Source organism: Delphinus delphis, chromosome 4, assembly GCF_949987515.2.
Source record: "Delphinus delphis chromosome 4, mDelDel1.2, whole genome shotgun sequence".
In the NCBI taxonomy this organism is placed as follows: Eukaryota; Metazoa; Chordata; class Mammalia; order Artiodactyla; family Delphinidae; genus Delphinus; species Delphinus delphis.
Genome location: NC_082686.1, coordinates 105,681,435 through 105,705,302, shown reverse-complemented (window position 1 = coordinate 105,705,302; position 23,868 = coordinate 105,681,435). Strand labels below are relative to the sequence as shown.

Here is a 23,868-nt window from a genome sequence, read left to right as displayed (position 1 = left end):
TGTGAGAGTTTTAGGGTGGAAAATGTTGATAAATTAGCCTAGTATCAGATTAGCTTATACTTTTGAGCTATTCTCTATTATCAAAATTGGAAGAAAAATCGTTCAAATTCTCACGTAGTTTTCATTAAAAAAAAAAAAAGAAAACTGGAACTATTTTCAGTCACAATGTAAACTTTGCCCCTGAGATTAATCAGTAACTAAAACTGAAACGTGAAATTGAATGTTCTTTCAGGGACTGTTTCACCCCATGGATGTTAACCGTTGCCATCATTGTCTATGGCCAATTTTTAGACCGCTGTGCTTGGTCTCTGCAGAAACATTGAACTTGTAGCTACTCTACAAGAGAAATAAAGGCCTACCCAGAGTCATGTTAGCTCATTTTACTCAGCAGTGTGCCTTTTCTGATCTCCTGGGCTTCGAGTTTGAATGCTGGCTCTACTTCATACTTAACTCTGTGGAAATGGGCAAGTCCAGGCTGTTTGGAGATAGTAATGCCGAAGTATTAGATGAGAATGTACTTGAAAACACTTGCACACACATATTTGGGCATAGTGAAGTCTAATCCCTCTTCCCTTCACATTACCTTTGACCTAGCACTGTGCAGTGCCACCCAGTTGCCAGCTTTTGGTCTCAGAGTGGTCATAATAACACTTATTGATCACTTTTGTGCTGTGTATTATGTTGAGTACATGAATTATCATATCTTATCTTCAACAGTGGCCTTATAGTTGAGAAAATTGAGACTCGAATAGTCAATCAAATGGCCCAAGGTTACATGTTAGTTAGTGGTGGAGCCGAGAGTTAAACCCAGACCAGAGCCCCTTGACCACCTTCTCACACAACCTTGTTAGCACCCAGCCTGGTGTTATCAACTTTATCCCTAGGGGGCTGAAATAGAAACATTACCATCTCTACGCACCACTTTGGCTTAAAGGTCCTGTGATGGTGTGGGTATTTTCACTTGCTTTTTATTCTACTTCCGGAAAAATTGCTTGTAGGGCTTGTCTGCCATGTGACTATTAAAAAATGGCAGGATGAATTTAGCTCTGGTATCTTGTCATATGGAATGGGACAGAGAAAAGCATGAATAAGGGCGAGGTGAATCAGAAGGTGGATTTAGGAAGAAAGAGGGAGTTGAAAGGAGCAGGGTGAGGGAATATGAAACCGAGAACTGGACAGGTCCTCCTCAACAATTATATACTATACACTGTATACTTGGCCCCTTCTTTCTCTTTAGAATGTGACTGTCTCACACTCTAGCTCTTTTATATCACTGACCTATTGAAAACACTAGATAATGTGTAACTAAATTTTAATATGTCTGTTCACATCTCTCTTTCCGGGTACCTTCTTCTGCATTAATTACATTTATTTAGAGCCAAGGAAGCTCTGCTGTTGTGGTAACCCAAGAAGTTAACAAGAAATAGAGCTTCTTCTGCAGTCTAGAATTTTTAGTCTACTGCTTTAGCTGTCTACATAGAATTCTGCAGGCTTAGCTAATGAAACTTAGGAGTCTGCAGAGTTCATTTATTCCTCTTTTCAGAACAAAATTCACTAATTAAGAGTAATGAGTCAGTTAGGTCTGAGCTAAGATATGATTTGAATTAGAAAACATTTCAAAGAAATGCAAGTATATTAAATGGCTGTTCTTATAATTATTGCACTTAAACTAATAGTGTCTTTAGAACAAGTGCTTTAATGAATATACAAGAATAATTGCTGACTAGATTATTATAAACAAATTGATGCTTGGAAAATTATGATTATTTTAAAACAAAACGTTTTCTTTGTCACCTTTTCATGTTACGCTTAAAGTCTTTATTTAAAGATAATTCATCCAGTCTGAGGCTGAAGTATTATTCCACACTATCATAATGTCCAAATTAAATATGAGTGTTTGAAGTTTTTTTATATTCTCTCCACACTGTTACATTTTCAATCTCAGTCAACATTTGTCACAGTAAGAAGTGTTCTTGTTATGTACTAAGTGGGATTAAAAAAATAAGTTTTTTTAATTAAAAAAAACACACATAAAAAACACATTGGGGTTTAGTGCTTAAATGGCCTTTAGCATCTAGGCCGATGTCTTTATTTTGTAGGTGAAGAAACATGACCTGGACAGATTGTGTTTTTCCAAAAGGCATATAACTTATTAGAGGCAGAGCAGAAACTAGAAACTTGGTTTTCTAATTCTCAATCGGGTATTGAAATTGTTTAGCCTAGACATATCTCAGGCATGACTTGATTATTGTCTCCAAGTATAAGTAACTGTCTGCCAGGGACCAGCAAGAAAGAATTGATTTACCTTGGTCAGAGGCTTAACAGATAGTGTCTTTATTCCCGAAGGATTTCAGAAAGAATTAGTAACCCTCAACTGCATAATTTAAATGGGAAGGGACTTGATCGAATGTTGTTTTAAGACCCTTTTATATTATTTCTGCAACCTAATGATTTTTAGGATAAAAATATGGTAATGGACATACTAATATTAGAATTAAGTATGTCTTACTGTAAGTTCCATTTAGAAGAGTGACTGCTGCTGCTACTAGAAAAATGAGTCCAGATCACATATTTTAACCTTATCATTTATGTGTGTACCTTTGGGAGAGCACTTTCTATTTCCCTTTTGTATATGTGGATAGGAAAGAGTTCCAGTTTGTTTAAAGATTAATAAACCAATTTATTTTTTTTTCAAACCCTAGCCCTGGCAAATGCCACATTATGTATTCTTGAACCTATTATGTCTGTGGAAGTTGTAGCTCCAAATGAATTTCAGGGACCAGTGATTGCAGGGATTAACCGGCGCCATGGAATAATCACGGGACAAGATGGAATTGAGGACTATTTTACACTATATGCAGATGTAAGTACTGTTAGTCACTGACAACCTTGCTTTTATTATCCACAAGAGGAAATCAGAGTTAGCTTTTGTTTTTGGAAATTGTAGAGCAGATTGGCACATTTCCATGGCTGAGTGTTGAATTTGTGGCTTATATGTATGTGGCAATTTCTGTACTTTGCTGTTAGAGTATCTCTTTAAGTGCAAAATCTAAAAATAAGATTCATTTCAGGTAGGCCTTTTGTGAGTATGTCATTTTCTTAGATGCATAATTACCTTTCTCATTATAGCTTTGTTTGCATAGCCGTTTTATGATGTTCTAATTTATTGGGATAATATTTAATTCCCTTACTTAAATCTCATGGGAGAAAGGGTTTATCACGTTACCTAAGGCCTCTTAGAAGACACTACCCTTGGCATATGGCCTATCACTGAGGAGTCCAAGGGAAAGTTGTATTCACATTTTCACAGAAGAAATACTTCTGAGTGCTTGAGCTGCAGCTGCGTGGGGGGGGGGGGGGTGTGAGAGGGACGGCTGTTAGTGGTGTCCGTCTGCTCCGTGAAACTGAAAGATTGGGTTTCTAGTTGTGTCTGCCAAATGAAATTATTTTCAAATAGGGTTTCTACTGTGGTAAAACAAAAACAGGTTTCTATTTGGCTTTTAATTCTTTTAAACCAGGAGTAGTTAGTAGAAACCTGAGTCTAAAGGAAGGAGTTAAATGACTAAGTCTTCTCTGTATTTTTCTCAAATATTTTTCAATAAGCAATGCTGAAATATCTACTGTGTATGTTTTCAGGTCCCTCTAAATGAAATGTTTGGTTATTCTACTGAACTTAGGTCATGCACAGAGGTAAGCAAGTGTTTAAATTTTACTTCAGTGTTCTTCAGGAGACCATCCTGCAAAATCATCATTTTTGTGAAATCTTGTCTTTTCATGACTTTACTTGATAGTTGTTTAAAAAAAAAAAAAAATCTGCTTTTTGTTTCTGTTTTTGTGTTAAACCCCCAGGGGAAGGGAGAATATACAATGGAGTACTGCAGATATCAGCCATGTTTACCAGCTACACAAGAAGACCTTATCAATAAGTATTTGGAAGCTACAGGTCAACTTCCTGTAAAAAAAGGAAACGCCAAGAACTAACTTTCCTCACTTTGTTGACTAACTTTAACTGTATCTGCAAGGTTTAGATATGTTAATGGATTCATGGAATAAATTCAGCCTGAAAAGAAGTAATTTTAGAAGCCCTTCCTATTATATTCAGGAGCTTCTGTTATATCATAGTTAATTCTGTGTATGTCTCAATGGTTGATTGGTTTTATACCTCAAATAAAATATTATTACTGAAATATATTTAATATTTATTTGAGGGAGGAAGATACTTATTTCTGTTATACTGAATAAGCTTAGAACATGTATAAACGTCCACATTCTTTCATAAGAATTTTCAACATACAGAAAAGCTGAAAAAATAGTACAAAGAACAGCCATATACCTTCCATCTAGACTCAACAATGAACAGTTTTGTCAAGTGTTTATCAGATAATAATTTGTTTTGTCATATTTGCTTTTTCTGTTTGTTGTCCATCTGTGTTGCATACTTCCATCCTTCAAGTTGTTTTGCTGTATACTTGAAAGTGAATTGCATATATCATAACACTTCTTGGAGCATCACCTTTTTTGTTTCAGAGTGGATTCCTTTGTGACTACCTGGATAGCTAGCCCTAGAGGGTATCATGCTAAGTGAAATAAGTCAGAGAAAGACAAATAGTGTATGATTTTACTTAAATGTGGAGTCTAAAAAGCAAAACAAGTGAACAAACATAACAAAATGGAAACAGCCTCACAGATACAGAGAACAACCCAGTAGATGGTGGTCAGAGGGGAGGGAGGGGCAGGAGGGGAGAAATAGGTGAGGGAGATGAAAAGGTGCAAACTTCATTATGAAATAAATGAGGCACGGGGATAAAGTGTTTTCTTAAAAAGAAATGGAGAACACTTTTCAGATTTTCTAATGCTAGCTCAATTTCTAGCTGTTTTATATAGAGCTGATTGCTTCAATTTGTGGCTTCTGCAGATTTTGAACTGCTTGTTTTTAGGAGTATAAATGTTACTTTTTTGCAGACCTGTGAGGTAAAAAAAAAAAGGCCCTTGCATATGCTATTCTTGTCTATGTTCATTTTACTGTTTCTGCAGCCTGGAAATAATAACCTATAGGGTTGGTGGCTAGTCTATTTCATCCACCTATTAAATGCTAGTTGAATTAGAGTCTGCTGGAATGTATCATATATTGTATTCATTGAGATTGTGAAAGAACAAATGTTAAGCTAGAGAATGTTGGACATTGCCAGGGAGTTCTACCATATTGTGCAGAATTGCTTCATCCAAAAACCATCTGATGTGAAAGACATATCCTAGTCCTTTCCCTTAGTGGATAATAGACATGAAATAACTGTTTTAAATTCCTTTGTTTTTCTTGATTTGTAGATTTGGCTCTATAACTTCAGGTTCCTAGAAAAAAAGACCTTTAAAAAGTATTGAGCAAATGTTTTCAAGGCATTTGTTAAATGCTTTAAATGCATTATTCATTTTAGTTTTCACAACCCTATGAAACTAGGTACTATTATTATGACCATTTTGTAATAGAGGAGGCAAAAGCACAGAGTAAGGTAAATAACTTAAAGACCACACAGCTCATTAACTTTTCAAATTGATAATGCAGTTATGATACTTATCAAACCAAGTGCATTTTCCCATGAATATGTCTGTTGCTACAGTAGCATCAAGCCTGAAAAATTGTGTTGCTTTGGCATTTCATCAACATCTCATGCTATTCACACTGACTTTGAATATTGTTCCTGATGAGGAAATACCTTCATAGAATTTAGCACAGTTCCTCTTGCTGTTGCTAACAGTCAAAAATATTAGAACTAAGATGGATAAATTTGGAAGTGCTTTTTACTTGTGAAAACATTTTGGTTATGAAGATACGGTGCCAGAAAAGAGTCGAGATATCTAACACAACACCAGCGTTTCACAGGCAACGACACAGGCCCAGCTGGTGGGAGTAACTAGAATAGGATCACGTAGGAACCCATCCAGGACCAGAGTCCACATCTTTTGTTAACTCATTAGTTTGGTTAGAGTTGGTAAAGACCACATACCAGCCAAAGTCTGTATAAGGAAAAAATTAATGAGAATATTCATAAATGAGGGTTTCTTTTATACTACTGTTGTAAAGGATGATTGTTGGCTAATTTAAAGACAGTATTATTTGTGTTGGAGAATGGTAGCAGCACTAGGCCTGCTGCAGTATCGCGCTGATTCGCAACCCTGGCAGCACTTTAAAAATTACTTGGGGAGCTTTAAAGAGAAATACCCAGGCCAACCCCTAGATACTCTGATTCTTTGCATCAAGATCAAAAGGTTTCCAGCTTATTCTAGTATACAGGCAAGGTTAAAGACCATTGCAGTATAACGTGTACCTCCAAAACATGAAATGCAGGATTTGTTCAGATGTGTCACATTATTAGTATTCTTTTGTGTGACGTTAGTGATTGGGCTATTGGTTCTTAGCTTGGTAAGTTTATCTTTAAAGATGTACAGTCAATTTTCTGTTATTCCTTGCCTCCTTGCTCACTCTTAGATTTACGTTGTGAAGTCACTAAAATTTAATACTGAAATTTTAGGATTTTTCAGATTTTAATACTTTTGAAATCTGGATGAGACTTAAAATTGATGCCAGTGAAGTGAGGCAGCCACCAGGTAAGTAGTAAATTGTGACATGTAGGAATATATCCCTTTGTAGAAAACATCTACGTGCATTGCTAGAACTGTCAATTTTTGAATTAGAGCTTTAATTGCTGCTTAAAGCGTCTTCAAATAAAACTGTAATGCATCGTTGAAACAGTTCATGTTTTCACAGGCAATTTATTGGGAGCATGGATTCATTTATCCTTTCAAATAAGTGCCAGGCAGCATGCTAGTGATTGTAGCACTTTGAAAGTTAGGAAAGGTCACAGAACAGGTCATAGAATTTTCTAAGCTGAGAGAAATCAGTGTGATAAACTCATATGTCATGAAGCACTGTCATTCATTCAAGGGCCAATATAGAAACTTCCAACTGACTTTCAGAAGAACTTGTTTAACTTCTAACTATTCATAACTCAGGTAGGGAAAACAAAACTATAAGTAGAGTCAAATGGAATGCAGGCAAAATCCTGGTGTTATTTTGTATGTCTTAAAATTTTTGAAAATTCTAAAGAGATTAGGAAAATAAATGTGATGCTCTCTGTTACTGTCATTGGGTCAGAGTGATTCAGAATTCTTTAGACTCTTAATGAATAAAAGAGGGCTTAGGGAATTTAGAGGTTTTCATTTTATGTCAAGGCAGATGAAGTAATTTTTCTCCTCTGTTAGCTAGCAAAATCAGTATTAGTAAAATCAAGTCAGCAGTTCTAGAGTTTGTGCTAGAAAAGATGTTCTGGTGGTGAAATTGAGAAATTTTTAGTTGGTTTAACTTATAGGTTTTGTAAATTTATAAATTAGGTAATTTTTTTGTATGTCATATGTGTAAATTCACCTTCATAATCGATTATACCGAAATCTGTTAAAGGGTTACCACCTTAGCTTCCTTACCTGATAGAATTATGATCACGTTTGTGAGCCTAATCTCACTAATTTAAAATGCCTTTACAAGGATGAGAGGACTTTTAGAAAGTTGAGACAAGAAAGCTGAAACCCCTTTCTAGCTCTTAACGTGACACTGAAAGATTAAAAATCACAGGACATTGAATATGCTCTTGTAATGCTCTTGGCACTTTTTTTCCCAAGATATTTAGGGAACTTCAGTTAGAAGAGTTTATTACTTGGTTCTGGCATTGTTTATCACTAGATTGTTTGATATCTTAGGGAAAGTATTTTCTCTGCATTATCATATATGTGGGAGATCTGATGTTTTCTTTAAATGATTGTTTCCAGTGCTTTGGAAAACTTACAGTCCTTAAATCCAGAGGATGTTGGGAAGATGAATGCAGAGGGGTTGGGGTTTTAAACAGAATAATACATGATCTGCCTCTGCTAAAAAGTAACAGTATAATTCATCTTACTTTTATTTTGTAAGAGTCCATGTCTTAAAATTTTTTCTATTTAGTATAAACTTTTTCAGTTTTCTACTACAGACATAAAGGTAACATTTTGGTATGTTTTAAAAAGGCTGATGCTTCCTAACCAGCTACTGATCAAGGAACCCGGCTAGGGGTTTTGAGACATGAATATAAGCATTCCATTAAATACTAATTTTGAGAGGCAAATGCTGGCCACATTTCCTGGATCAATTCTTCCTGCCTTGGGGAGGTACTCCACGAATCTGATAATGGTACATATTGTTTGTTTTTATAAATTACTTAGGCCAACACTGGGTCCAAGTTGTCCTTACAAATGAAAATTGTAAATACTTTATGTACTTTCAGTTACATCACTGTTCCATTTAATACATGTTTGCAGACACTCGGCTTTATCTCTGAGACACTCTCGGCTTTATCTCTGAGACACTCTTTTTATTTGTAAAGTTTTTATTAATATATAAATATCCTTTAATTCCAGCTTAGCACAAATTTTGCCTATATAGACAAATCTCTACAAACACATGTAACACATTTTATTTAGAAACACATTTAAAAGTAGATATCAAATTTAAAAGGAATACTTGCTCAAAATCATAAAAAATAGTAAAGTTCCTTTTAAACAGGTAATATTTTCCCTACAATTTGCTTTCATTGAAATATATTATCTTTTTTACATACTAGGTAGAAGCAATTTAACAACACAGAATAGTTAGCTACAATATGTTCAGAATATTGAGAAATGCAGATTTATAGATGTGACCATCAATTTTATTGTTATGTTTTAAAATACTTACTGGTCCAGCTGCAGCACACACTAACTGACTTGGTTTTACATTTTAGGGCTGAAACCCTGAGGAACCTGCAGAGTAACTGTTTAGCACTGAGCAGAGTTCAGTTTGCATGTGCTCCCACAGTTGAAAACTAAACCAAACGAATCGAAAACCAAAAATCCCAGTATCTTTTAATTTTTGAGTATTTACTTGTAATCACAGGCTTTCCCAAATTATTAGAATGCCTTGTACCTTGGCTATTTTACTAGAATAATGATTTAGGCTATTTAATATAATCATTTTGTTCAGAATTTGGTATAAACAGATCTTTTTTGCTTTTCAGAAATTACTAAGCTCTGTCGGTGCCACAGCTGATGCCTCTTCAGTTCCAGAGGCTTCTTCTGGTGTCTGTAGCTCTTGACAGTGGTACTTCACCTTCAGTGGTTTGCCAGGGTACCAGACCACGTGAATATGACAGGGAATCATTTCCTGGGAAATAAGAGTTCTAAAATATTATGATCTGCAAAAACTTGTGGTTTAAACAGTTCTATATACCGTTTTGTTTTACCTGTGTTGAGAATTCATGGAGTAGAACAGTATAATCAAAATCAATTGCATCTTCATTTGTTTTCTAGAAGAAGAAAGAAAGAGTTAGTGCGATAGATAGTGTGGGTTTATATTAGCTTAGAATTTGGAAGGCTCATCTTGTATCACCTGCCTTGAATGGGTGGATGGGTGCCTTGAATCACCTGCCGCCTCTTTGATTCTAGCCTCATCTCCTTTGGTGGTATCCTGCATTAAGATGTGGAAGTTGTTGATTCTTACTGTTTTGCCACTGTCATGATAATCTAGTAAGGTCCTTCTGTCACTTTTTCTCTCTAATGTTTATGGGTTTTGATGGAGATTAAGGTCTATGAGAATAGGGAGAATCTTGTGACAAGCTAAGGAATCTAGATGCTGTATATGCACCTCAAGCTGATTTATAGCCCTGATATGCCAGGCAGTAAGACAAGGGGCAGGGCAATCAGGATTTCTAGAAGGACACCATGGGCCAGGTTCTCTGCTAGGCACTTTATACATGTTCTTATGGAATTCTGTCTTTTACAGGGAAGGCAACTTGAGGTTACAACTAGTAGGTGACAAGTGGGGATTCAAACCCAGATCTACTGACTCCACCACCCACATCCTTCATGCGGTACCACACTGCTTCTAAAACCAGCACATTTTATAGGTAAGCAGGCAGTCTCCCTCAGCTCTTTTATTCTCTTGATTTCTATAAATTTTAAGAGTGACTAAACTGATTTCCTGCTTTCTTTTTGACAGTAACTGTTTTGAGGAGAAAAGGTTGGGGCACAAAAGTGCTTATCCCTTTACTAGTAAAAATGGAAGAGAAGGAGTAAAAAAATTAATTTGGATTATGATTTTAATCTACCAGGCTTTCATTGAGACTAAGAATATGCAAAAACAAAAAGGACTTGATATTAAGTTTTATCTTCCCTTTGCTTACATTGATGAAGACTTTTACAAGCCGTGAAATTTCCATCAGGTGGAGGGGGTACTGGAGGGATATGATACAAGAGAGGGCCTGGATCAATCAGAAAGTGACTGCTTTTCTGTGGTGCTTTGCGTCATTGGGTAGGTTTCCCTTCTGCCTTGCAGTGTACCCATGAATGGTGAAAGCAAATATCCAAAACACAGGCTGCAAAGTCAGAATTCATGAGAGAAAATTTAGCATCTTTTATCTAAAGGAACGGTTTCTGGAGGCTCCAGTTATCAGTTGGGCATTGCTGGGTTTGGGGGGTCCATTTAGCCTTGTCTGACTCTTATTTGGTGACGATGTTGACCTTGGACTATATTGACACAGCTGGCTGCTGTGCTGTGTAATTTTTGTCTCAGACTTTTGTGCTGCCTGCACTTTTTCTCAAGGTCTGTTTACCATGTATTTCTACAGTTAAAAAACTGGTCTTATAAAGTGTTTTTTCAGGACAGTGCCTCTTTCTGTTTCTGAAAATAGCGTTTAAGGAAATCATGGCCATCCCCAGATTTTAGGCAAAAAGGAAGAAAGGCTTGAAACAAATCATGGCGTTCCAAGTCCATCTGACAAACTTCTGCTCAATACCAAGTGTTACCCATTTTTTAATAATCCAAACAAAAATTTGGATTATTATAATGTTTGGGCACCCTCTTCATTTAATTAAGACCTTCCTCAGTAAGGCTCCTGAGACACACCTCATGTTTCTGTTCATAGATTCTTCCTCCTTCAGGGGGAAGCGCCCTTAGACCAAACCAAACCAGGCCTTATTAAAGAGCTGCAGCCCAGACACGGCGCAGCCCAGCCTGGCAAAGTACCCAGGGGGCACTGCCCACACCAAGCAAGGCTCTGCCAGGAAGCCATCATTTTTAATACTCAGAAATAATCTCCTTGGTTTTGTTCAAATCATCACATGTGTCAAATCCTTATAGTCCAAATTGATGATTTACTGTCACATTTTTCTGATAACCTAGCACTTTAATCTTCCTAGAGACAGAATGAAGTATTTGGTTTCCTTATACTTACTCGTGACCTACCCTACCCCTACTGCTCCCCTCCCCACTAAAAAAAAAAAAAGGAATGATCCCTAGCAGAACCAGTGTGGTTTTAGTAGAGAATAAGTAGGCTTAGGTTATTAATATATGCTATCAAAAGTTGATATTTTTTTAATTGAAGTTTAGTTGATTTACAATGTTGTTAGTTTCTGGTATACAGCTAAGTGATTCAGTTATACATATTTTTAATATTTTTTCCATTATGGTTTATTACAGGATATTGAATCTAGTTCCCTGTGATATACAGTAGGTCCTTGTTGGTTATTTTATTTTTTAAATAAATTTATTTATTTTTGACTGCGTTGGGTCTTTGTTGCTGCGCTCAGGCTTTCTCCACTTGCGGTGAGCGGGGGCTACTCTCCGTTGCAGTGTGCGGGCTTCTCATTGTGGTGGCTTCTCGTCACAAAGCACGGGTTTTAGGCACGCGGGCTTCAGTAGTTGTGGCACGCAGGCTGTAGAGCGCAGGCTCTGTAGTTGTGGTGCACGGGCTTAGTTGCTCCACGGCATGTGGCATCTTCCCAGACCAGGGCTCCAACCCATGTCCCCTACATTGGCAGGCAGATTCTTCACCACTGCACCACCAGGGAAGTCCATATCTGTTTTATATATAGTAGTTTGTATCTGTTAATCCCAAAGTCCTAATTTATCCCTCCCCCACCCCCTTTCCCCTTTAGTAACCGTGTGTTTTCCACGTCTGTGAGTCTACTTCTGTTTCGTAAATAAGTTCATTTGTTTCATATTTTAGATTCCACATATAAGTAATAGCGTATGGTATTTGTCTTTCTGACTTATTTCACTTAGTATGAGAATCTCTAGGTCCATCCATGAAGCTGCAAATGGCAGAATTTCATTCTTTTTTATGACTGAGTAGTATTCTGTTGTGTGCCTATACCACATCTTCTTTATCCATTCATCTGTCGATGGACACTTAGGTTGCGTCCAAGTCTTGGCTATTGTGAATAGTGCTGCTGTGAACGTTGGGGTGCATGTATCTTTTCAAGCTATAGTTTTCTCTGGATGTATGCCCAGGAGTGGGATTGCTGGATCATATGGTAACTATTTTTAGTTTTTTAAGGAACCTCCATACTGTTCTCCATAGTGGCTGTATCAATTTACATTCCCACCAGCAGTTGTAGGAGGGTTCCTTTTGCTCCACACCCTCTCCAGTATTTGTTACTTGTAGATGTTTTAATGATGCCCATTCTGACCAGTGTGAGGTGGTACCTCATGGTAGTTTTGATTTGTATCTCTCTAATAATCAGCAATGTTGAGCATCTTTTTCCTGTTGGCCATCTGTATGTCTTCCTTGGAGAAATGTCTGTTTAGATCTTCTGCCCATTTTTTGATTGGATTTTTTTTTGATATTGAATTGTAGGAGCTGTTTGTACATTTTGGAAATTAAGCCCTTGTTGGTCGCATCGTTTGCAAATATTTTCTCCCATTCCGTAGGTTGTCTTTTCGTTTTGTTTATGGTTTCCTTTGTTCTGCAAAAGCTTATAAGTTTGATTAGGTCCCAGTTGTTTAGTTTTGCTTTTATTTCTACTGCCTTGGGAGACTGACCTAAGAAAACATTGCTACAATTTATGTCAGAGGACATTTTGCCTATGTTCTTTTCAAGGAGTTTTATGGTGTCAAGTCAAAAGTAGATTTCTTAGCAGAATGAGGTAGATACAATGGTTTCTGTAATGTACTGTTGGCCGATGGAGGCCTCTAGTTAGGGTGAAGACTTGGGCTGGCTGCCAGTGATGTGCTGCCGGTTAGATAGTTTGGGATGCTGACAGTATCTGGTACTGATAAGATTTGGAACAATGCTGGAAAAGTAACAGTTTTACTTTTCTCAGTTCACATTAAAGAAAGGCTAAAGGGTGTCAGGAAAGTCCTTATCCTTTTTTTTTTTTTTTCTAGCCATCAGTATCTCCCCTGCCCTTGGCTTAGTCCTCATGGTTTGGGAATGACAATGACATCTGTTCTTCAGTCCTAAGGCAATAACTGCCGGTAAGATGGGTCTTATATTTGTATTTCAGCTATTTCTTAGCCCACTCTTCTCTCAGGCTGTGTTCATTTGGGGCTGTGAAGTTTATAAGGCTGCACTGCCTTACACAATTGGATTATCCCTGAGTGGAGGGAGAGTAATTCCCACCCAGTAAGCTTTTGGAAAAAACTATAATCCCTATAGATTCCTGAGCTACCTTGGGCCACGGGCACCTCCAGTCAGTCACTCCCTGCTTCTGTCTTTGCTTTGTCAGCCCTACTGTCCTGCTTCTGGTCTCCAGGGACAGTCCCTAGACTTTCTGATCGTGGTGACTTTTTTAGAAATTGTTGCTTGTTTTGCTTGTTATGTTGCTTATTTTTCTGAAAGATCACAAGAATCTTTAGTAGCCACCAAATAGCAGAATTTGAAAATCTATTGGGTATGTGCTTGCTTTTATTTAAGAGAACTCTAATCTTGGAAGCTAAGCAGGGTTGGTCCTGATTAGTAACTTGGATGGGAGGCCGCCTGGGAATACTGGGTGCTGTAGGCTTTTAAAAAATAAAAACTCTAATCTGAAATGCATATCAACCTTAATCCAAATTTCCCAATTGCTTCCGTATTTTAGCTTTATGTTAGTTTCGAGGGCTTCACTCAATAAGCTTGTTGACCCTCATTTCATAGCCCTAAGAGAAGAAGTCATTTGCCTTAGGTGACCCAACCAAGTCAGCTGCATCTTCAATTACTATTTATCTAAAACACAGACACCACAGGGTAAAAAAATCTAAAAGTCCTGTTCCCCCTGCATTTTTGTTTTCTTAGCTCTACAATTACATTTGTCCCCACTTTCCCACTTGTAGGGATATTAATGGACAGATGATGGACATCAAAGACAGACTGGCTAGAATGAGTGAGAAATGGGGCTGCTGTTTTCAAACCATAGTACGTCCTGGTGTTTACTTAGGTGATGTGTCATTTATAAATGCAGAAGAATGGAAAACAATGCCATTAAAAGATCCTAATTTTTTCTTTTGTGTCCCTGTTGCTCTATTCTTATTGAGTTTTCCTCTGACATTCATTAAAATTAGTTCTATTATCTTGACGCCATTTTCTACACTAAACAAAAAATTTCCCCTAACTTCTCAGTTAAAGGAAAAGCCTTCTGTGGAGGACATGATTGTCTTGGTAGACGAGAGAAACTTTTTACCTGCAGCCAAAGAATCGGTGCTGTGCCCTAACTCCTGGTGTAACAGCAGTCAATTACACGGCCATTTCTATCAAAGCCACTCCATACGGGAAAGAAACGTTCATTTCGATAAGGAATGAAACTACATTTCAAACAGTTGTCTGCTTCACAAGTGGCCTTTGAAAGGTACACCGAGCTGTTACCACCATGAATAATGCTGACTGGACGCCAGGCAACTCCTTGTACTCAGAAGATACTCACTGCTCTCCATCCATGGCGAATGTACTGCTTCAGCCACCCGTGAAGAAAACGATTTTTAGAAATGTGTATTTATGGTTGGCTCAGCCTGCCTCTGAGTAGTTGATACTGTTTACTCTGGAAGTGCCCCTCCCGCTCCACATGACAGGTGCCTCAGCCACCTCCTTGTCCGCACCCCACCAGTTGAGTGACTGGCCCTTCTCTAGATTCGCGACCACAGACCTTCAGAGGCCTGCAGTGCTGCGTGATGCTCGAATCCACGCACTCCCACCCCCTCTCACCTCCTGTTCCATCCTCACGCTCAGCTGGTGACTTTGCCTCATTTTTCACTGAGAAGACAGAAGCAGTCAGGAAAGAACTTCCACAGGCCGCCACGTGATACCCACCCTCCTACCAGCATCTGTGCCACATTGAAAGCCTTGCTCCAGGTGAACTCTGTGCCCTTGTCCAGTCATCTCCTGGATCGATCATATCCTCTTTATCTCCTCAAAGATGTTAAATCCAACAAGTCTTCCTTCTCTTCCCTACAAGTCCTACTTTGCCCCTCTCTACTGGATTTTTCTCATCAACATATAAATATGCCGTTAAATTGCCCAATCTAAAAATACAACGGAAAACCCTCCTTCAACCCTGTGCTTACGCATCTTCCAGCTCTAGCCCCCTCCCTCCCTTTTACTCCGCTTTATAGCTAAATTCCTTGAAAGACATGGAGTGTCCACTTCCTCTCCCATTCTTTCCTGAACCTATTCTAATCAGGACTTTGCCCACACTGTGCCAGTGAGACAGCTCTTGATAAGCTCTCCATCTACTTCCAGCTTGCCTAAACCTAATGGCAATTCTCGGTCCTCATCTTTCTTGACTTTCCAGCAGCATTTGATAGATAGTCAATTCTCATCCTTGAAACACTTCTTTCTCATATCTCTAAACCCGCTAAAGTTGGAAGTGTTCCAGGACTCAATCCCTACATAACCTTCCTCTGTTTACACTCATTCTCTCATCTCATCCACTCTGAGGCTTTAAAAACCATCTATGTGGTGATGACTCCAGCCTAGACATCTCCCCTGAACTTCAGACTCTTATGTCCAGATGACGATACAAATTCTCTGCTTGGTTATGGAATTTAGAATGCTCCAACTCAAGCTAATTTCCACGCAAATCTGTTCCTCTGTAGTCTTCCCCAATCAGTAAGTGAAAACTCTATCCTTCCATCCAGTTACTCAGGCCAAAATCATAAGAATCATCCTTGACTTTTCTCATTCTTGGATATATCCATATCTAACCCATCAACAAATACTGTCAGTCTACCTTCAAAATGCAAACACTTCTCACCACATCCACTGCTGCCATCCTGGTCCGAGCTCCCACCAGGCCTTGCCTAGGCTACTGCAATACATTACTGCTCTCCTTGCTTCCACCCTTGTCTATCTACAGTCTGTTCTCAACACAGCAGCCAGAATGATCCTGTTGTAAGTCAGATCGTGTCACTTCTCTGCTAAAAACCCTGTAGTGAGTAAAAGACAGGGTCCTTCTAATGGCCTTCCATGAACTGACCGCCTCTATCCGATCTCATCTCCCGGCACGCTCCCCGTGCTCAATCTCTTGCAGCCATACCAGCCTCACTGCTGTTTCTCCAACCCATCAGCCACAATGCTGCCTCCGTCCCCTCTGTCTGAAATGCCTTCCCTTCTGGAGGCGTGGCTCACTCTCACTTCCCTTAGGCCTCTGCTCCAGTGTCACCTCTGCTTAAATTAGAGGGGCCTTGCTTTAGACTAAAGTTTAATTCTGTCAATACCCTGCATTCCCTTTTCCCTACTTTATTTTTCTCCATAGCACCTACCACATGTTTACTTGTTTATCGCTTCACTGTCTTTCTTCTCTTGCTAGAATTAGTCTCAATAAGGGGAGCTACACTGAGTTTTTTGTTTAGTGCTATATCCTCAGTCCCCACAACCATACCTGGCATTCACATATTTATTGAGTTAATGAAATGCAATTAAAACTCTTGCCACAGATCTAGAAGTTCACATTAATTTAGTCTAAGAACATTGCATTGGTTGTATCTCTTGTGGTACAAGTTAATTGTCAGTTTTTCTTACCCACTGCTTCACACTGCTGAGCTGTGCCATGTAGTAGTGTAAAAACTGTGTTGTCTTTTCCCACATCACGTAAGAGCTGCCCAGAAAAGCTAAATCCCAGATGGGTCTCAGAGAGGGATCAATATGTCCATGACTATCTGAGGGCACAAAAAAAAGTACATTCATATTAAGACGTTTTCAGGACAAAATATTTACAAGTTTCAGTAGTGAAGTGTGACTGTCTGTTTCTGTATTGTATGGAATCTTACATGCTTCAACTTGCCCTGCTGAGTAAAGCTACTATAAAACAGTTTAAGGGCTATTGGCTGTACAATATAAATGCAAACTAAGAGCTATAATGATACTCAAAGTTAATCTAAAACCTCTAATCTAAAATCTTTTAATTAGATGGAAACATCTATCAGTCATCTTCTCCACATTACCTTCTGGTTTGGGTCTACAGTCAATGTGCTGGTCTTTGACAGTCTACCAAACGTCTTTGTCCTTCTCTGATCCTTGGCGTTAAAGCTAATCTGTGTATTGGCGGCATCTGTCACTTTTGACCACATAAAGAAATCAAGTGGGTTTTTCCTGTGGCATTGTTTCTGGAACTGCAATCTTTTAAATTCAGCAAACATTTATAAAAAATCTACTTAGTATCAGATACTGCTATAGGTAGGGATACAATGACTAATAAATTACCTCTTGTAACTTTTAGGAACTCAAATTTTAGCAAGTAATTTATGAGCTATTCATGGACCATCATTTATGCAGTTTGAAAGAGATAGTGTATATTAAAGCCCAATAATAGTATAATATGTGAGGAATATGAACAGCTTATTAGGAAATGAATCCTTCTTAGTAAAATAATCTTTCGCATAAATTCTGCTCTGTATTGGTAGAACTAGACTTGGCCGGTTTATAGTGGTAGTCAATTCAGAAGGCATTCACTGATTGCTTGGGTGCTGTGAGAGATGCAAAGAGAGGCCCTACCCCCCACTTGACAGTGTGGAAATGCAGCTGACACCTTCCTTAAGAAAAAGGGAGGATCAGAGAGCTGAGGGGACACAGGGAAGGGGGGGGTTTCTTTGGGCTGAAGAGGTTGGGGACAGCTTCACAGAGATGAGATTTGAGCTGAGCCTTGAATTCCTGTCGTGTGTGTGGAAGCGAGAGAGTGACAGACTTCCTTCGTCTTACAGTGCCACTAGGAGTTTAACTTGTGAGATCAAAACGAATTACCATAGAAGAAAAATCAGTTATACAAAATACTGTGAATAATGAGGACAACTGAAAGTTATAAATGCCAGTAGCACTGCTACAGAGTCACTTAGGACTTTGGTTATTCCCAGGTCCCCAGTCTTTTCTTTTGTATGTCATGTAGTTGGGCTCATCTATAGGAAGTTTATGAATTCATTAGAAGAGGAGAAATTTCTACTCTTCATAAAAACCAGACAACTGCTTTTTTTAGGGGAAAAACAGTGCAGAGCAAGGATAGCCTAAAATGGATTAGATCTTCTCACTTAGCAGTTGTAGAGAAAACTGCTCAACAGTCAAATACCCTGGATTGATTAAATACTGAATGGGATCTGCTGAGATCTGAACTGGCTGCTCCAACATAGGTTTTGATTCAACTTACCTAAAACCAAACGTTTTCAGTTTTAAATAGATAATTTTAGATATACAGGCTATAAGCACCATTAAACATCTCTGCTGAATTTAAAGTGACAAGAGAACTTGTAGATTTTGTTGATGGAAACGTGCCCTATATTAAGCAAAAGCTTTTTCAAAGCTTCACAGCAGCCACGTTAAGTTAGACTGTTACAGAATAATCCTTGTGGGCATATAGGACTTAACTGAACAGGATCCAGTTAACCTGCATTATTAAAAATTGTCCAAAATCTAGAGACCCTGTGGCAAAAGGACTGAGACCCTTTCAAAGAAAGGGTCCAATACGATTTCTAAAATTTGTGTTTTAAGAAGAATATATAAAACCCTATTTCTCCAACTAATGCTAATGAGGGGACCAATCCCTAAATAACCATAGATTTTAAGTATTAGTCATGGCCCATTTATTTCAGGCAGTTAAATATAAACAAATGCTACTACAATGTAAGATTCTGAACTTTCTTCATAATTCTTTGGAACAGGATTTAATCCAAGTTGTCAGAGAACTAGAATGCGAATGAGCCAAGCTTCTGAATTCGAGAAACGCCAAGGTGCAGTATCCCACCTCCGGGTTTTTCAGAACACTTAGTCTCAGTAATGGATGGGACACAGATGCAGCCAGAAATGGAGACCACAGGTCCTCCATGCTGACGCGGGCCTGTCACAGTCTCCGGGCAAATGAGTGAACTGAGAGAGAGACAGTGGGGCAGGAAGCGCTGTGGTGGTCAGATGTCAAGCTTAATACCCCAGTGCAAGTCCAGAGATGACTTCTGTGGTTTTGGAGATTGGATTTGCCGGTAAGTGCCAAGTGTCAGCTGCTGTCCACAGACCCTGCTGAGTGCCAGCGCAAATGGGCTCTGCTTCACTTCAGCTGAGTCACTTCAGAGGCAGGGCTCATTTCTTATAAGAGACGTCACCACCGCCCATTAGCTCTGGACCTAAAATGAGATCAGCTTGACTCCCCTGCAGCCTCCCAGCAAGGCCCCGAGACAGCTCGCCCGGCCCTGGTGCAGAAGGCCATGATGCACACGACAGAGGCCCTGGATGGGGTCCCGTCACCTAAAGTTTCCAAAGCCACCACCAGAAACCTCTAGAATTTTTCTCCTCAGCTTCTGGACTCAACCCTGAGAACTGCACCCCTACGTGTGGGTCCTGTTGCAACGACCTCCACCTCTTCTCCCTGGAGTCCGGCTCTTGCCCTGCCCTGCGTCTGGGATGAGAAGTGGGCAGATTAAAGGGGCACAGATAGTTTTCAGTGGAGTCACTATATTGTACTCGAGGGGGAAAACAGGAAAAGGATACTTGTGAATTTTGTTCAGATAATCAGGTGTACCACATTCTGTAGTTGAATTAAATTGCCATTTGGGGGATACATTTTTAGATAATCATTTTTTAAACATAGATCTTTATAGGAGTATAACTGCTTCACAATATACTGTGTTAGTTTCTGTTGTCCAACAAAGTGAATCAGCCATATGCATACATATATCCCCATATCCCTCCCTCTTGAGTCTCCCTCCCACCCTCCCTATCCCACCCCTCTAGGTGGTCACAAAGCACCGAGCTGATCTCCCTGTGCTATGTGGCTGCTTCCCCCTAGCTATCAATTTTACATTTGGTAGTGTATATATGTCCATGCCACTCTCTCACTTTGTCCCAGCTTACCCTTCCCTCTCCCCGTGTCCTCAGGTCCATTCTCTAGTAGGTCTGCATCTTTATTCCTGTCCTGCCCTTAGGTTCTTCATAACCATTTTTTTTTTAGATTCCATATATATGTGTTAGCATACAGTATTGGTTTTTCTCTTTCTGACTTACTTCACTCTGTATGACAGACTCTAGGTCCACCCACCTCACTACAAATAACTCAATTTCGTTTCTTTTTATGGCTGAGTAATATCCCATTGTATATATGTGCCACATCTTCTTTATCTATTCATCTGTCGATGGACATTTAGGTTGCTTCCATGATCATTCTTTTTAAGATACAGTAATGACATGCATTCCTGAATATAGAAATTCCAGATATTGGTTCATACCAGGTATGCTGACAACATCCAAGAGGTTTTTAAGTTGCTTCATGTACTTGTAGAGCTGATAATCTTCTTCTTGTCTTGTCTTCTTCTCAATGAGCCGAGTACACGTTATATTAATGGCCGGTCTGGGTTTCTCGTTCCTGAAAAACACTCGAGCAGAACATTTCCCCAGATGTTCCTTACCTTCCTGAAAGAAAGATTTTGGAATTAGAATGGTTCCTTATCACCCCCCACTCACTCCAATGAAAAACACACACAAGATTGGGGAGTTCCTCGTACATGGCAGGTATGCACTGGCATCCATATGTAGTATTCTTTGCTTTGTAGAAAATGATTTTTGTGCTCACAGCCAAACACAACAATCTTCAGTCTGCTGTCATTTAAAAAACTCCTGCTTTCTGATGGTGCCCTTATGAAAGAATGTGGTATTTCCTCTTCCAAAGAAATACCACTGACATCTGTGGGTGCTACTCGGCTCAAACCTCTAGCTAGGATGGAGGTACTTTCCCCTCTACCGTGGACCAACCAACATAATGCTTACTTGGCCCTCAAGCTGGCCGACTTGAACCAAAAGGAAGCTGATTCCCATCAACACAAATGACAGTGTCTTCATGCTGCCTGATGAATTCTGTCCTCTTATTCCAATTTTACAGTTTAAGACAAGTTTAAAGAGGAACCTACTCCCTGTCTCACAGCTAGTAAGTGGTAAGCCAGGACCTGAGCTGTGTCTGTGTGACGCCAGGGCCCCAGCTCTGTGAGAACGCCATCTCTCTACTCCGAGGTCTAATCTAGAAGAAGTGGAGGGACAGATCACCCAAATGGGACTGATTCAACTACCTGAGTGACCGAGGGAAGTCTGCTTGCACTCATATTTAAAGGTAGACACACTGAGTGTTCTGGGATCTCCCTTACTTTCCAATCCAGAGACACATGGAGCTGGGTAGCTGGATGCTTTAAGTAGACATCAAGAGTACAACTCATTTCTGGGACGGTGCTTCTCCACTCTTTTAGGTCACTGATTCCTTAACCCGACAATAAAAGCCAGGGAACCGCTTCCCAGAAAAATGCACATTCACTCATACCATCCACTGGGCCTAGAATCTGAGAGGGTTCATGGCGGCACTCAAAACCCATCCATGGGCTGTAACTCCTGTTACAACATGGTTGGTTGAGCAACTGAGTTCTTTTCACGTTTACAGTCATTTAAACTGGGTGGAGTCCCAGTTAAGACAACAAAAAGAAAAAGCCCACAATGAAACAAACCATACTTAAAATTGGATCTGCTAAATAAGCCCCCCCTTGAACTAATGCAAAAAAACTGAAATAGGCGTTCCAGTGGGCAGCGTCTTCTCCCGTAGTGCTGGTTTACAGGAGAGCAAATTTAAGTGGTACATTAAAATCCTAATGATCGGTGCAATACAGGAAAACGGTGAAGGGAGCGATGGGGAAGAGGCTTATGAAAGGCAGAAGACAGGGCTGGTACGTGGACTCTTTTGGTGTCAAAACCGTTTCCAGGGAAGAGAAAAGGCAATAGGTATTGTCCCCTTTTGTTTTTCTTTCCCTTTCCCCCCAAACAGCTCCACAGAATCAAAACAGTTGCCAGAAGATGAAAGAACTCTCCCTACCTCCTGAAAGGAAGCATTTCAATTAGCTAGCCCTTCAGAGAAGCACAGTTGGTCAAAGTAATCTAGTAATTGTTTTCCTTTTAGCTTTAATCTAACACTTCGTTTGCAACACAGAAACCAAAAGCACCTTCCTTATGCTTTAAGAAAACGTTAATTCTTAGGTTAATTAGCAAAGTTGGCATAGTGTTTTCTTGTCAGAACTTGTTTGTGAATGCTGGTAAGCTTTCTTCCAGAAGCATCAGCCGGAGGGGTTATGCCTTCTCCAAAGCTCCGCCTTCCTGAGACACCGTAATGCCCATGCTGCCTGCTCATCCCCTGCTCTGACTCCGCGCCACACAAAGGGGTTTGGGCTGGTCCCTCCACCCCGGTTCCGGGTGCTGCCTCCCAGCCTGGCCCAGCCCCGGGAAGTCCATCTGGCTCTAATTTCTGTATGAGTCCTCTGTTTCCTCTCTTCTTGCGAAGGGGGAGGTGGTGGGGAAAGGAAACTTGGTGACCGTGGCCCGCTGGGTCAGAAGGAGAGGCTGAAGATGCCTGCGGCGCACGTGGGCTGCTCTGAGTTGCGGAATGCCTCTGTGCACGGAAGCTCCTGGAGGTGGCCTCGTGCTATGCCGGCCCGCTAACGAGAAATGCCACCAGCTGACAGGAGAGAAGGTTGGCATTTGAGAGTGAATCATTCTGGGGATTCGGAGGTGCTAGGGAGGGGCACCGGGTCCAAAGGGGGTGTGAAACGCCCTCCCAGTGGCAGAGGAAGGAGGGGACGGTGGCTGTGTGGACGCGGTAAAAGGAACCCTGTGTGAGACCATGAAGTGGTCCTGCCTAGCGCTGTCTTCAATTCTTGAGAACAAATAGAAAACAAAGCAGGAAAGAAAAAAAAAAGGCAAACCTCCAGGTCACTACATATTAAGAGTCTCACTTAAAAAAAAAATTCATACAAGTTGTTAATAGCACACTTCACAAACCATGGCAACTTACCTCTGGGTTGTAGAGCTCCGTGGTAAACACCAGGTCAACTTTATATTCCTTCTTTTGATTAATCTGAAACACAGAAGTAGAACTTTAGCCTCGTGGAAGCTCTGTTAACACCTTCATATCCAAGAACCGCTCGCTCTCTGAGAATAACATGACATGCAAATTGCAGCTCTAGCATTCGTACCTGAATAAAATCGCTGATTTTTTACAAAGAGAGAAGATCCCAAATTTTGGGCTTATCATGACACTCTGCTGGCTGATTTGACAGCTACTCACAAGGAGGGAGGCTGAGAGGGGGAAACAGTGGTCCTGAAGCTACAAGTTGGCTTTGTGGAAGCAGCTAGATGAGAAACAGACATGAGCACACAGGGCTGAGAGGCAGGGGCCTTCCTTCCTTCCCCAGCCGTGGAGTGCCCCTCCACGCCCTGTGCGGGGCGCTGGGCCCCATCAGCGGCCCCCCTCCTGCCACTCACAGCTGAACACGGGATCCAGCGACAAAGGTGCACCCCGTAATAAATAATGGGTTTTCAGATGGTGAAGAGAGAGTGGTGGGGCAGAGTGGCTACTTTTCTTAAGGTGGTCAAGGAAGGCATCTGGGAGGAGGAGACCTCAGCTGAGGCCAAAGGGACAGTATGGAAGCAGCCACACCCGGACCTAGGGTAGGCAGGGGGCACCCACACGTGCACCCAATGCAGAGTTTTAGAGTATATATACCCATATCATTGAAGCATATTAGACTGTTTAGAAGAACTTTATGTTATTGGCCAA

General features: G+C 40.1%; 2 protein-coding genes across 4 annotated transcripts in view; one reads left to right on the top strand and one right to left on the bottom strand.

Moving 5' to 3' along the window:
* Positions 1–6,214, top strand: part of GFM1 (G elongation factor mitochondrial 1) — a 43,905-nt gene extending 37,691 nt beyond the window's left edge. For both annotated transcript variants that reach the window (XM_060011220.1, XM_060011221.1), the window contains exons 16-18: positions 2,703–2,863; positions 3,637–3,690; positions 3,850–6,214. In XM_060011220.1, coding sequence (XP_059867203.1) covers positions 2,703–2,863; positions 3,637–3,690; positions 3,850–3,981 — 347 coding nt within the window. In that variant the 3' untranslated portion in view covers positions 3,982–6,214. The remainder of the gene's footprint in view (positions 1–2,702; positions 2,864–3,636; positions 3,691–3,849) is intronic.
* Positions 6,215–6,615: 401 nt separating this feature from the next.
* The window catches only part of RARRES1 (retinoic acid receptor responder 1), a 43,510-nt gene continuing 26,257 nt past the window's right edge, over positions 6,616–23,868 (bottom strand). Inside the window, exons 2-7 of one of the 2 annotated variants that reach the window (XM_060011223.1) lie at positions 23,104–23,166; positions 20,510–20,693; positions 16,830–16,966; positions 9,453–9,526; positions 9,303–9,365; positions 9,090–9,223 (exon numbers count right to left, since the gene is read on the bottom strand). In XM_060011223.1, the coding sequence (XP_059867206.1) occupies positions 9,217–9,223; positions 9,303–9,365; positions 9,453–9,526; positions 16,830–16,966; positions 20,510–20,693; positions 23,104–23,166 (528 nt within the window). In that variant the 3' untranslated portion in view covers positions 9,090–9,216. Of the gene's footprint in view, positions 9,224–9,302; positions 9,366–9,452; positions 9,527–16,829; positions 16,967–20,509; positions 20,694–23,103; positions 23,167–23,868 lie in introns of both variants that reach the window. The other variant, XM_060011222.1, reaches the window with a different exon arrangement.